We start from the raw sequence: 15,662 nt of genomic DNA, 5'->3' as shown, positions 1-15,662 counted from the left end.
CACAAATTCGTGCACTGGCGATGATGATGATGATGATGATGATGATGATGATGATATAGTAATAGCAGCTGCTAATTGTTGCCATATGCTTCCTATAATCTTTGCTGTAAATCTCATTTATTTCAATAACTTTAGGGGGTAGATAATATACCCAAGCCATTCAAGTAGTAGGTAATAAAGCCAGAATACAAATCCAGGTAACCTGACTTACAACCTCTACCAGTAAACATTACTTATATAAACTAGTCAAGTATGAAAAAAATAATATATGTTATAAGGATGATTGTAGAACCTATTATAATCTATTCTCTCCAACTAGATAACTTGATTTATTTTATTAATACTTGCTACCTGGTAAAAATGCCAAATTGGTGCTGTGTTTTCTAAAGGACCCTATGTTTGGGGGGGAGGAGGGGGAAAGTAAGCCTCATTAAAATATTCCCTTTGGTCTTCACAAAGACTTTTATTTAGTATGTTTGGTTCTTTATTTGTGTTTTCCTTCAAAACCCAGTGTACACATAAAATCTGAGACTCTTTTTGTAGATTCATTCAGAATGGAGCTTCATAACCATATTCTAGTATTTCTGCTTTGCCTGCTAGAAAGCAAAAATCCATATTGGTAGCTCTCTCCTGGCAAATTTATTAAGACCTTGGTATTACATTTTGTTTACCAAGTTTCCTTCTGAGTTAATAAAAACAAATAGAACTCTCTCTTCAGAAAAGAGAAAAAAAATAATATTGTGCCTTGAGAATCTCTCTCTAAGGAATCTCAAATTATTTTTGAAATAAGTTAGAAAATAAATATATACATTTCTATAATGTTAAACATTCGTTTGTATAATATTGAATGAAATACTTTCCCAAAATTTCCAAATATCATTTTTTTTGTCTTTAAATCTGTTGCATAAATAGACCACATCTTTTGAAAACTTCCATCCATCCATATTCCTCTGTTCATAAAATGCCCCTTACTAGGAATGTCCACCATCATCTTTTATCTCATTCCATGTCTAAATTTCCTTTAATATATTTCCTCAAAAGTCTTTATGTAAATGTGTTTAACATTTAGGAACACAATCTTCTTCAGATCACTAACAAATATTTAGTGAACAAATTTCATTGCTTGGCATATTAAGATTATAAAGACAAGGAAAGAATACAGGAAACTAGTGATTTATTAATATTAAACATTAGATTATACCAGACACATTTCCTAGGTGTTTTCACTTATCTCTTAAATCTTTTTATGTATAAGAAAACTTATACACAAAGTAGATTAAAGAGATGAAAGTTGCATAGCTAGTAACAATGTGAGGTTGTAATTAAATTAGTCAATCTGCAACTGATAGCATCCTAACTATAGTATAGTATAGTCATACCTCGAAGATACTGCAGGTTCAGTTCCAGCCACCACAATACAGTGAGCATTGCAAAAAACAAGTCACACTCTTTTATTTGTGGAGGATCTTCAATTGGTGAAAAAGGCAACAGCTGCCAATTACAATGAAGCAAAGTGCAAAAAAATAAGGTATGGCTGTATTTATTGGAAATAAATAAGGGTATGACATCAGCCACAAAAAGAACAGAGATATAGTTGGTCCTCAAAAGGGAAGTGCTAACAGGGACACAGATTGCTAAGTTTAAAAAAAAAAATTGTTTCTCTTCTGTGCCATTTGGTTCCAGTCTCTCTTATTGCAGACTAGAAGAAATGCCAACAGTCTCAAGGCTTCATAGCTTAGAGTTGAGAACATCCCAGAGTTGAAAATTCAGTTTTCTATTCCTGAATTAACATCTTAAGGAGATTGAGGAAGGACACATAGGAGACATGGCCACTGGGGTTCCAATCTTGTATATTAGGGTTATTGCCAGAAAAAGGTGGCTCACTGTAAAGTGGGTAATACCATGCCAGATAGCATATAATTACCCTATTAATATTTAGGTCTATTTCCAAACACACATTTTTTTGCCAATACTTTAATACAGTGTATCACTGAGGAGATTTATAATGTATTAGTAGTTGCAGAAATACGACCTATTATTATAGGTGAAGTAATTATCACTTTAGTTTAGAATCTTCATGAAGGCTTTCATAAAGAGGCATTTGATTTAGATGTTGAAAGATAAGCTCATTTTATGCGGAAACCGGTTTGGCTCAGTGGATAGAGCGTCGATCTGCAGACTGAAAGGTCCCACGTTCGATTCCGGTCAAGGGAATGTGCATTGGTTGCGGGAATATCTCCAGTCAGGGGTGTCCAGGAGGCAGCTGGTCGATGTTTCTCTCTCATTGATGTTTCTAGCTCTCTATCGCTCTCCCTTCCTCTCTGTAAAAAAATCAATAAAATATTTAAAAAAAGAAAAGAAAAGAAAGATAAGCTCATTTTAGAAATAAATACTTTCCAAGTAGAGTAATCAATATAAACAAAAGTGAGAATAAATAAAGCAAAGTAACTGTGAGGAGACCAGTCTAGAAGAGTGTCCAGGATTCAAATCCTGTGCTTCTGGTTATAAAACCCATGTTTCTACTGCACTTGACCCTAAACAGTATATAGAATAAGCACTAAATAAAATGCTCTGGAAGGTGGAGACAGATGAGCTTAGCAGCCCTATTGAAGTATATGTGTACAATTAAAGGGCCTAAGGTAGTAGCATTAAGAAAAAATGGTATGGCTGTGAGGCAAAAAAAAAAAAAAAAAAAATGAAATCGAACTGCAAAGACTGAAAAATAAACAGGTTAGAACAAATAGATTAGAGGAATGTTTAGTGTTACTGACTGATCTTGGAAAATATCATTTATTTTACAGGGATAGTATAGGTTAAGGGATAGTATGGGTTAAGCAATCTTAATTGAAATATACTGAGACATGGGAATTGGTAAAAAAAAAAAGTTAGAATTAGAGATTTGGGAGCAAGGTGTGAAACTTATTGAGTTTTCAAAGGCTCAATACATGTGCAAAAAAAATGTGAGTGGTGGACCAAAACTTATGAATACTCATAGTTAGTATGAAATAGAGGTGGAATTTTAGTTTTACTGCTAATGTGTTGCTTGCCATCATTTTGTTTTGTGTTTTCTGTATGGTCTCTCTAAGTATACTATGCACTCCTTCAAGCTGCCTTTAGATTTCATAGTTGTATATACTGGGCTCAAAATACATACTTTAAAAAACATTTTCATCAGTTATTTTAATACTTCTTAGATATTGATGCTCTATGTAACTTTAATGATATATTTAAAGAATTCTAATTTGTTAAAATGTGATACCCAAATATATGAATTATATCTTAGAATTTCCTTTGCCTCAAAACCCGCTACTTCATCTAATAACCTTGGCCACATATTAGACAAGACTATCTATGAAACATTTTAAATGGTCCATAGCTTGTGTATATTAAAAGTAGTATGTGTTAATGGAAGAGCAGATTATCTAAAACATTTCAGAATTAGTAGTATAATATACTTATACTTTTGATCTGTAGTATTTTTGATATCTTAATAGTTTGAAAATGAAAATTATGAACCATGTATTTGCAGAACCATGTATTTGCAGACAGTCTATAGCTTTGATTTCTAAATTTGCAAGTAGGGTATTAATTAATGGCCAAAATTTATTCTTTCATTATTAGTATCATAATATTGGTACATTGGAATTAGAATTTGTTTTGATCCAGTACTAGAAATACTTTAGGTTTGTCAGCATATGATTGGAACTTACTCCTTACCACTGCAAAATCAGTTTCTGTTCTGCCCCTCCCCCAACCCACCTCCAAGCTTCTATTAATTTCATTTAGGTAGAAGTAGCTTTGGGCTTAACATAATATCCATTTGTACCCACTTTGTATACATCTCAGGGCACTATAGCCTCAGTGAAAGATAACTAATGTCTGTATTTTAATAAATTGTATTTTTTATATTTCTCTTGTTTTTTCATTTACAGGGAGTTGATTTTCATATGGAGTAAACTTCAGCTTAAGTCTAATCCTTCAAAACAAGTTTTTGTAGATCAATGCTACCAGCTTTTAAGAACAGCAACTAATGTGAAAGTCATATTTCCTTTCATGAAAATCATTAAAGATGAGGTAAATAGGATATATTTACCCCTTCATTTCAAATGAAATTTAAATGACAGTTCACTGAATCTTGAATGTTTTATGACAGAATTAATTTGATTATAAATTTGAAGAGGAGGATATAATTAAATAAGTTTGTCACTTCTGTAGAGTTTTAACTAATTTGTAGGCAGACTTTACATATCCATAGGCAATACTAGCTCACTGTTATAAATACAGTTCAGCCCTAGCAAATTAGGCTCAGTGGATAGAACACTGACCTGCAGACTGAAGGGTTCTGGTTCAAATCCGGTCAAGGGCACATGTCTGGGTTGCAGGCTCAATCTCCAGTAGGGGGCGTGCAGGAGGCAGCCAGTCAATGCTTTTCTCTCATCATTGATGTTTTTATCTCTCTCCCCTTCTCCCTGCCTCTCTAAAATCAATAAAAAATTTAAAAAAATATATATAGTTCATAGTTTTAAGGCTGGTGTTTAGGTGAAAAGAAACCATGAATATGAGGCATTTTTGAAACTTAAGGATAGATTTTTAAAGTGCTTATTTTAGGTAAGAATACAAATCCATTATCTGTTTTTAAAAATAGTTCTGAAGCAAGGTTTTGATGGGTCACTTGCAAGTGAGTACAATTCTGCATGACTGATGTAGACATGAAAATAGATCCTGCAAAATCCCTTAACTTTCCCTTTCTATTATTAACAAGTTTGAATACAGAAATAGAAAAAATAAAGCTTTTTTGAGGGGGTTAATCCTCACCCAAAGATATATTAGTGATTTTGATTGATTTTCATTGATTTTGAGAGAGACTGGAAGAGAGAGGGAGAGACAGAGAGAGAAACAATGATGTGGGAGAAACATATTGATTGGTTGCCTCCTGTGCATGCCCGGACCAGGGCTGGCGATCCATCCTGCAACTGAGACCATGCCCTTGACTGCATTCAAACCCAGTACCCTTCAGTCCTCGGGCCAACGCTCTAGCCACTGAGTCAAACTGGCCAGGGCTGCCCTACATTTTAACTGAATCTTTATGTGGGTTACTTTTAAATGTATAAGGAGGCATCCATTAAATCAGTGTTTTTCAACCTTTTTTGGGCAAAGGCACACTTGTTTCATGAAAAAAATCACGAGGCACACCACCATTAGAAAATGTTAAAAAATTTAACTCTGTGCCTATATTGACTATATATAAAGTAATTCTCTTGAATAGGAATCAAATAAACACAAAGAAAGTATTTTATAATTACTTTATTATGAAATATTAAGTAAACAAAATAGTGAAAAATTATAAAATTCTTGTCTTGTCTGCACCTACGGCACACCAGGCAACATCTCGCGGCACTAGTGTGCCGCGGAACAGCGGTTGAAAAACGCTGCATTAAATAATATATATTTTTCTTATATGTTTATGCATTTATCACATCACTCATTAGATGTATAACCATGTAGTGATCATATTCCCATGACATGAAGTTGGCAGCATTATATCAGAGGTGTGTTTTTGTTTTGTTTCCTATTTATTTTTCTAACGGCTTTAATAGCTTCACTATTAAATAGTGAAATGTCATTCAAACGCATCGTTAAAGTTAACCTCTCTCCTTACCGACAAGGAGGAAAAAAACCCAAAAGTATGCTATAGAATGTTTACCAACATGTAAAGTGCATCAGAGTCACCTGTAAAACATTTCTAAAAATAAAGATGTATCTGTATTTTTTTACATGATTCTCATTTGCATAAAATATTAAGAGACTTTGTTAAAGCAAGTTTATAATATTGGTGAAGTTCAGCCAGTTATCATAAAGGTTTGTTATTTTCACAAGTCTGATCAACCTAAGAATATATTATACTAGTAAGAGGAAAAATTCTCCAACATGAAATCAGTATTAAAAATGTGCTTAATTTTTTACACTGTCCTAAAAAGTTTTTTATTAATGGAATAGGTCACTCACATGCCTCTGTGCTATGAAAAGAGGCACAGACAATGTAACCCTTCTGTATGAGTTCAGGAGACATTAGAGATGGCATATCTGAAAGGCTTCACAGAGGAAGATGCTTTCCGCTGTGTTTTGAATGATTAAGGAGGATAATACTAATGTTTGTATTTTAGAGCACTTTTGCCTCATTTTATTATTTGTTTCTCACAACTGTCCAGTGACATTAATAGTGTAGTAGAGAAACCTGGGGAGAGTGTGTAGAAGATGAAATTAATCAGAGGGACTGCAGGAGGTGGGGGAGGACTTGCTGGAGATCTTCAAGGGATTTGAAGGCTACACTAAAAGTTGGAACTTCAGTCTGTAAATATATTGGAATTGATAAAGGATTTGGGGTAAAGAAGTGTTCTGATCCCTTTTGTCCTTTTACAATGAAATTTTTAAACTTAGGCAGTGGATACATTATAACTTCATTTGAAGAAAGAAGAGGAACACTGTTTTGAAGCAATGAATTTTGAATTTGTTCTATTTAGAAAATCTAGGTGGGAATATGTAATTGTAATAAACAATTAGCAAAAAGCAATTCTTTTTGAATTCAGAAAAGAATTTCAAACTGAAAATGATGGATTGATAGGAGACAACTAAATTTAGTGGAATAGATCTGTTCCCATTCACTCTGGAAACATTTACTCAAAGGTCACTATATGCCAACTTCTATGCTAACCATAGGAAGATATTAAAAAAAAATGAGATACTGTATTATTTAGGAATTCAAAGCGATTACTAGGAATTTAAGAATTCAAAGGCAGAGGCATGGGCACACACAAATTGTTATGAAATAATACATACATGCTTTTTAGAAATAAGTATAAGTTATTCTCAGTGGAAAGAATGGGGAATGTTTAACTCTACCCCAGGACAGGGGCCAGAAAGAATGGTGAGAAAACCTTTCAGAGCAGAACTGATTCTCAAAGAATGAATTGGACATGGCTAGGAATGTACCAACTATATAAAGTGGGAATATGATGTGAAAGTTAAGGTCTGCTTGTGGAACGGTAAGTAGTTAAGCAGGGTTACATAGCATTTAAAGGATTAAGAGGATGTGAGCATGGTAAGGGAGTCTTCCTCTCTGTCATATATAATATACCATATGCAGGCAGTATGATGTACACATACAAAAACAGCTTTAAAGACATATCACTTTTGTACTTCTTTCTATTCAAACAAGCATTTTGATAACTCTAAATCATTAGCAGTGTTATTTATATCTTGAATTGGGGTGGGCCGACACAGATTCCCAAGTAAAAGCTGATGTAGTTATCTTTGAGAAGTAAACATTTCAAAGCTTGAATAATTTGCAGATAACTTCCAGTAGGTTCATTATTCTGATACCTTATTAGATTTGGAAAGATTGTAATTGCCCTTTCCATGTGGCCTGTACTTCTCCCCTTATTTGAACAGAAGTAACAGAAGTAATATTATCCAGTTCAGCTTTATGAAAGAGTTTCCATAAGCAGTTCTTTTTAAAAATTTTTCTAGTTATTTTTAAGATCAAAATTTGATAAATGTGTTTACATATAATGTAACCCTTCTGCCACAGAATGTGAGGTTAGTACCAAAAAGAAATAGGATCTAGATTTATAAGAAACTTTACTCCTCATAAGTTTATGAAGCACTCTGTATTTTAAATCACCATAAGGTTATGAAGCATTTTGTATTATGATTAACTAGAGGCCCGGTGCACAAAATTCATACACTCGGGGATGGGTGACCCTCAGCCCAGCCTGCACCTTCTTGCAGTCCGGGAACCCTTGTGGATGTCTGACTGATGGCTTAGGCCCACTCCTTGTAGGCCATCAGTTGGAGATCCTTAGCACTGCTACGGAGGCAGGAGAGGCTCCCACCACCACCATTGCACTTGCCAGCTGTGAGCCCGGCTTCTGGTTGAGTGGCACTCCCCCTGTGGGAGTGCACTGACAACTAGAGGGCAGCTCCTGTGTTGAGTGCCTGCCCCCTGGTGGTCGGTGTGCATCATAGCGACTGGTTGTTCTGCTGTTTGGTCGATTTGCATATTAGCCTTTTATTATATAGGATAGATCTTAACAAACTTAAAAATTAAATAAATTGGAAGTGAAAATGCTATCTTTTCCAAATTATTCTCAAGTTTAAAAAGATTTAAGGCTATACATGAAGGGAATTTTTACATTTGAAATACTGTGTTTATTTAGCTTTTATTTCAGAGTTGAAATTTAAAAAGATAAACTAGTTTGTTTAATATTTTAAAGATATTTAGTAGTAATATATTTTTTCTTTTTATATAGGTTGAAGAAGAAGGCTTACAAATTTGTGTTGAAATATGTGGTTGTGCTCTACAACTAGACCTTCATGATGATCCCAAAACTAAGTGTCTAATTTATAAAACAATAGCACATTTCTTGCCAAATGATTTGGAAATCCTCAGGATTTGTGCACTCTCAATATTTTTTCTTGAGCGCTCCTTGGAAGCTTATCGCACTGTTGAAGAGCTTTACAAATGTCCAGATGAAGAATATAATGAAGGCACCAGTAGTGTTCAAAATCGTGTTCGTTTTGAATTACTTCCTATTTTGAAAAAGGGATTGTTTTTTGATCCTGAATTCTGGAACTTTGTAATGATTAAGAAAAACTGTCTAGCATTACTGAGTGATAAATCAGCAATCAAATTTATAAATGAAAATACACTGGAAAATTCTATAGATAATCTAAAAAAGACAGTGGAACAGAAAGGTTTAGATGAAGGTGTTGATTCTTTTACAGATCAGAGCACTGGGGAGCTTGATCCTGATGATATATCTGGAGTACAACCTAAAGGCCATGTTAACACAAAGAAAAACCTTACTGCTTTTAACGCTTCTAAAGTAGACCACAGTGTCCCAAGGCATCGGTGTATGTTATGTAATAAGGAATTTCTAGGTGGTCACATTGTAAGGCATGCCCAGGCTCATCAGAAAAAGGGCAGTTTTTCCTGTGTAATATGTGGTAGGAAATTTAGAAACAGAGGACTTATGCAGAAGCATTTAAAAAATCATGTTAAAAAAATACAAAGACATCAAATTGCTGTAGCTCAACAGGGGGATCAGGAAAGACCTGCTTTGGAAGAAATAAACTTTTCCAATTCTTCAATTTCATTTGAAAATGGGGACTTTTATAATAAAGATTTGGAAATACCAACTATTAATACTTCCAATGATGGAAATGAAGACATCCCTCAGCACGTGGCTGAATTCACTGAAATTCCCATAAGTGTATCAGAAGATGTCATTGAAAATATTGAAAATGGCAGTCCTGACACTTATATAAATAATGTATTGGAACCTTTACCTGTATGTGAGGATGACGAAGAGGAAGAAGAGGAAGAAGAGGGTGATTATGAAGAAGATGATTATGACCTGAATCAAGAAACTCCAGCACTTCATAAAATTAATGGAACTTTATTCCATCCAAAAGACATATATGATATAGATCAAAAAGGAAACTTTAAGTGCCCTGCTCTTGGTTGTGTCAGGATATTTAAGAGAATTGGATTTCTCAATAAACATGCAATGACTGCACATCCAACTGACTTAAATGTGCGGCAAACAGTAATGAAGTGGAGCAAAGGAAAATGCAAATTTTGTCAAAGGCAGTTTGAAGATTCTCAGCATTTTATAGATCACCTTAATAGACACAGCTATCCAAATGTGTATTTTTGTTTGCATTTTAATTGCAATGAGTCATTTAAGCTGCCTTTCCAGCTTGCTCAGCACACAAAAAGTCACAGGATATTTCAGGCCCAGTGTAGTTTTCCAGAATGCCATGAGCTTTTTGAAGATCTTTCTCTGCTATATGAACATGAAGCTCAGCACTATTTAAGTAAAACCCCGGAATCATCTGCACAACCAAGAGAAGCAACTGCTTGGGATGTTCGTACAGACCCAAATAATAGTTATCAGGAAAAAGACTCATCTAGTAATGAGAAACAAGCTATTAGCCTGCCAGTTTTTACTAGCAAATCAAGGAAAGATTCTACAGAACCAAAGACATGTATAGAAAGTATGGAAAAGAAAACAGACAGTTTAATTCAGAATGGAAATGAACATTCTGATAGCACTGTTTCTAATATCAGCTTGATAGACCAAAAGATGCCTGACCTAGAGCCAAATTCTGACAATAATTGTAGTTTTGATTTAGTCAATGGACACAGTGGAATAGAACAGACACCTTTAGTTTCAGCAGGTTCTACTTTGAAAATTGATACAAATAGAAGTAGAACAGAAAATGGTTCCATTTTACCCAGTGTTGTACCACAAGAACACAGTACCCTGTCCGTATCTCAGGCACCATCCAAACCAAATCTGACGAGTGAACAAACTTCATATGGCTTAATTTTATCAAAGCCATATGTCAGACCATTGCCTCCCAGTTACCTTGATGAACGGTACCTTAGTATGCCAAAACGCAGAAAATTTCTGACTGATAGAATAGATGCCTGTTCTGATCAAGATAACATTTGTAAAAAATCAGTGAAAAGATTAAGATGTGGCAAATGCCTGACCACCTACTGTAATGCAGAAGCACTTGAGGCTCACCGTGCACAAAAGAAATGTCAGGCACTCTTTGGATTTGATTCAGATGATGAAAGTAAGTCTATCTTCTCGGTAGATGGATCTGTAGAAATAGAAAATGCCATAGGTCTTTAAAGTTAAATTAACATTTGTATAGCATCCTACATAATAAAAGCTAATAATATGCAAATCTACTGAATGGTGGAATTTGGGGTGTGGGACCAGCAAACAGGTGGCCCCTGGCCAGCCAAGGCTTGTGCTAATGGGCAGAGGGAGGGAAAGGCGATGGGGAGTAGAGGGCAACCAGTAGCGGTGGAGGAGTGATGTGGGGGGCTGGCACCATCCCCTGATGGCACGTCTGGCCTCCTCACAGAGGGAGGCTGGCAGCTATGACAGGGTGATGGGGGTGGCGCTGTCCCCTAATCGGCCTGGCAGCAGCAGCATAATGGCAGGGTGATGGGGGCAGTGCCGTCCTGATCTCACATCCAGTCACCTCCTGCAGAGGGAGGCCTGGTGGCAGTGGCTAGGGGTATGGGGGTGGTGCTGTCCTGACTGGCTGTCCAGTCGCCTCCTGCAGAGGACATCCCCTGAGGACACCCGGACTGTGAGAGGGTGCGGGCTGGGCTAAGGACTGGGCCTCTAGCAGATAATAAAGCACTAACTAGACATTATTCCCTTTAGTCCATACAACCATTATGAGGTGTTATCACTATTCCTGTTTTATAGATCAAACTCAAATTCACAAAGTTAATTTGTATAGGCGCAGGCTTGTGAACTTGTGGGAGCCAGAACTTGTACACAGGTTTTCCATACTCTCTGATCATTTTTCTCTGTATCTGAAGCATTTCTTCATTCTAGGTTTCATTTACTTAAGGTCCTAGAAACAAAGTAATATGATGGAAATATTTTGCACTTGCATGCTAAAATATAAACCAAGTGAAACTGAGCCTCTTTACAAAAACAATTTGAAAGAATCAGAAAATAAATGAAAAACAAAAATGAGTAGAACTTGCCTGTCTTTTTACTGCTATCAATATTCTTTGAATGTGTAAGGGTGTAAACAAACAGGAATCTGACTTAGATTTCCAGTTGAACATTTATAAAACTTGAATTAATAGATACGTTTTGTTTTACAGGTGCCTGATAAAAATGTTTCAGAAAGATCTGTCGATCAAGCAGTAGTGTGAACAAAACACTACAAGAAAATGCATCATCAGTTTGCTATTTCCCTGACGGCCTTAATTTTAGAGTGGTCTCAGATTAAAGACAAAGCACATTGTCTAGAATGAACTCACAGAGATGTGCTAGTTCAGATTCCAAAAGGGTTATTACAAAACTCCCAAAGTACCAGTTTTCCAGAAAACCACATTTAAAAAAAAAAAAGTTTGAGATTAATAGCAGCATGTTCAATTTCGCTTAAGTGAGAAACTTGTTCAAGCAACTAGTCAGAAAAAGAAACCAGCTATGGCCTTACAGAAAGGGAGTTAACCCATTTAAAAAGGGGGAGGGGTTGGGTTACAATAAACAACTTAAAGTATTCTACAAATGGGATGGTTTTCTTGTCATATATAATCAGATTTTGACCTCCCTTCTGATCAAACATGGCTTAAGGAATCACTACTAGGTTTATTATAATTTAGAAACTGATACATGAAAATATAACTTGATTTATCACTATTCTATCCATAAAAGATTATAACTGTTTCCAGATGATTGAATAAACAGGTCAAAGTTCAATGTATGGCATGCCAGTATTTAAAATTAGAAAAACAAAAGGCAAAACAGTGCTTTGTTGGAACCTTCCACTTTCCATTTTTGTAATACCAGTGAATTATAAAAACAGTAGTGTCAATCGAAAAAGTACCATAGATAACTTTGGGGATAGATGGGAGAAATCTTAAGACCATCAAAGGCTATCTAGTTGATGGAAAACACTGAATTGCAAATTCCTCAATGTGAATAATGGTATAAGCACACTGGGATATTTTTATTTGTATATAGAGTAGTGTTAGGACATTGCTTGATGATTCATAGTAAGGTCCTTTAGACATTAATGTGAGTTATCTAAGTACAGTCCTATAAAAACTGACTGTAAAAAAAAAAAAAAGTAAGCTAAGAATCAGGTCAAGAATTCATTGGTTTTATTCATTTAGAAGAGTTAGTTATAAAATAAGCCATACTACTCATGCTTTCTTATTTATTAGTGATAGATTTGGTCTGATAAATAATTTTTATATATATATATATATATATATATATATATATATGAAAGGAAATATTTACATAAGAATTTGCACAGCAAGAACACAGTAAGATATACTGATGCATTTATTTTCCTTAATGACCAGTAATTTTCCTAAGGAAAATTTTAACTTAAGTTGTTAAGACAAAAAATGTTTTTAAAAATACCCTCTCAGATGTGTTCTACTTGTACATTCTCTAAGAGGAAGGTTAAAGACCTTTTACCTAATAATGTGTTAATCTATAGTAGGGATGAAATGAACAAAAATGCAAAGGCAAATTCTTCAAAAACTGGGCTAGTAAGGTACCAGTGTCCAGTAAGTATTCCAACTGACACATTTTTGTTCAAAGCAGATAACCTGATCAGAGCCTACTATATCCATATATTTTGAATATTAAACTTTGGCATATTAAAGTTTCTTAAATGAAGTTACCAAGCAAGTGGGACATTTCTTGCAGGGCATCATCCAGACTATTGAATTAAGATTTCCAAGTCACAATAGATCATGGTAGGTCTGATATCTAAAAAATTTCCCAATTTTATTAGCTTAGTTATCATGTGCATTCACTACTATACAATTGACAGTCCATTCCAATAAAATTTAGATTTCTTGGTTTTTTTATTTTTATTGTAGCCTATATTAGGCTGTGGAATTTACATTTAAATTGCATAAGTAAACACAAATAAGTAAGATTTTTTAATTCTTTAAGGTCAACTTAAAATGTTTTCCATATTCCCTGACACTAAAAATATAATACTTGAGATCTATTTCAGTTTAGTCTAAAATAATCATGTAATTAAAAGACTGTTTGGAAACTAGTTCATTTGGACAATAAAGTTACTTTTGAAATACAATTTCTGCTTCATTTTCTGGAAGTTTAAAATTATACTTAACATTTTTAATTATTTTTTTATAAGTTGAAACTATCATGTCTACAAATTATTTTCATTCGTTTTTCAATTCATACCAAGATGTTTTTAAATATATTACATATGTTATTTTATGTCTTTGAGGTTTTATTTCTATTACGTTGCTAAGGGAAAACTTTTGAAGACAGATCAAATTGGTTTATACATAAATCAAGGGATGTCTTATAAAATTCTTTTTGAACACACTGTTCTAACTCTTTATATACTTCTCAAATAACTTATTGAAAGAATGTGTACATTTTATGTATGTTTTATAAAACACAAACTTAAATCATTTTGCTTCTGGAGGATGCATAAACTTCCAATAATTCTAATTTGGGATCCAGAAGCAGCTTTCTTTTTTCTCAGTTTATTCTCTTTCTTTTTTACTCCTGTTTTGAGGACGAGTTTATCTTACATGGACCAAGTTTCAATTCTATGTTTTTAAATTAAAAAATGCCTTCAAAACATTAAATACTAACTTTTTACTATGTTTCAGTAAGGTCAAGAAAATAGCAAATCTGAATTTTTGCTGCTCAGATATTATGGGAGAGGTAAAAAAAGAATCTCCGTGGACAAGGACACTGGTACTTTGGGCTTTTAGCCATATTTGTTTTTTTAAAACCACCAATTATATAGTGAGTAGATAATTTATAACATTGAACTTGTGATTCTTCTGAAATCACACTTGAAGGTTCAGCCGTACTCCTTTTGTGTTTGGTTTAAACTGTTGTATGGATGAAAAACCTAAAAGGGATGATAGTGTTTATTTTTTAATTTATTTGGTACTGTAAAACACCTTTTCAGAATGACTAAATGCTGCATATGCATTTTGGAATTGTTAATATGTGAAAGATATTACAGATTCAGCAAGAAAGGATTTTGTGCTTCCTTGTTGAACATTAAATTATTTTACTTTGCATTTTATAAGAGTACAAATTAAAACTGAGCCATTGAACTGCAATAAATCAACAATAGTGTCTCATTTCAAGAAGGTTTTTGTACTGTACATAGATTTGTTCAATAAAACATTGTTCTTATTGGTAATGAAGTGTTCATTTTTTTAAGCTGGTTTATTTTTAAATATATTTTTATTGATTTCAGAGAGAAACACAACGCTTCAAAAGGAATTAGGCTTAATTGATGTTATGCTTTGATAACAAAGTTTTTCCCTCACGATCAATTTTTTAAAAAATCTTAAAACAGCAAGGGAACTACTGTGATGAGACTAGAGTGAGAATAACTGGAAATGAAAACAAAGGTAAAATATAAAAGTCAGAGTTTATAATGGCAGGCAAAAGCTCTAATACAATAGCCACTAGCCACAAGTGGCTATGAAAATATAATTAAAATTCAAATAAAACATAAAATTGAGTTCCTCGGTTCTATTAGCCACATTACAGGAGTTCAACAGTCACATGTGGCTGATAGTTACTGTATTGGACAAAACAGTCTAGAACATTCACATCATCTTAGAAAGCACTTTGGACAGGACAGATGGTTCTATATCAGTGATCCTCAACTAAGGATGTTTTTTTGTCTCCCAGGAAACTTGGCAAGTTGGAGGCATTTTTGGTATCCATAACTGGAGAAGATGCTACTGGCGTCTAGTGGGTAGAAGCCAGAGATGCTGTTAGCATCCTATAACACACATGATAGCATCTACAATAAAGAATTATCCTACCCACAAACTCCAGAATTGAGAAATCCTGCTCTAGATCAATCGTGACGACAACTCCTATCCATACTTCACTTACTGCCTTCTTCCTCAAGCTGCTCCAGCCTCCTGCACTCCTCTGTGGTTCACACTCTCATTTTCTTCAGGTCTTTCCTTCAGTGTGACTAGAGAAGCCTTTCTTGACAGCCTGTATAAAATAGCAACATCCTCTCCATCACCCACCTTATGTTTTTTTAATCCATACTATTCCTGACAATACACA

At 34.4% G+C, this 15,662-nt stretch overlaps 1 protein-coding gene across 2 annotated transcripts in view; it reads left to right on the top strand.

Moving 5' to 3' along the window:
* The window catches only part of ZNF654 (zinc finger protein 654), an 82,793-nt gene extending 68,024 nt beyond the window's left edge, over positions 1–14,769 (top strand). For both annotated transcript variants that reach the window (XM_084875439.1, XM_084875440.1), the window contains 3 exons: positions 3,933–4,074; positions 8,310–10,647; positions 11,708–14,769. In XM_084875439.1, coding sequence (XP_084731565.1) covers positions 3,933–4,074; positions 8,310–10,647; positions 11,708–11,715 — 2,488 coding nt within the window. In that variant the 3' untranslated portion in view covers positions 11,716–14,769. The remainder of the gene's footprint in view (positions 1–3,932; positions 4,075–8,309; positions 10,648–11,707) is intronic.
* The last annotated feature ends 893 nt before the right edge of the window (positions 14,770–15,662 follow it).

Source organism: Pipistrellus hanaki (assembly GCF_964339955.1).
Source record: "Pipistrellus hanaki genome assembly, chromosome: 2".
In the NCBI taxonomy this organism is placed as follows: Eukaryota; Metazoa; Chordata; class Mammalia; order Chiroptera; family Vespertilionidae; genus Pipistrellus; species Pipistrellus hanaki.
This window is presented reverse-complemented; position numbering and strand designations above follow the sequence as displayed.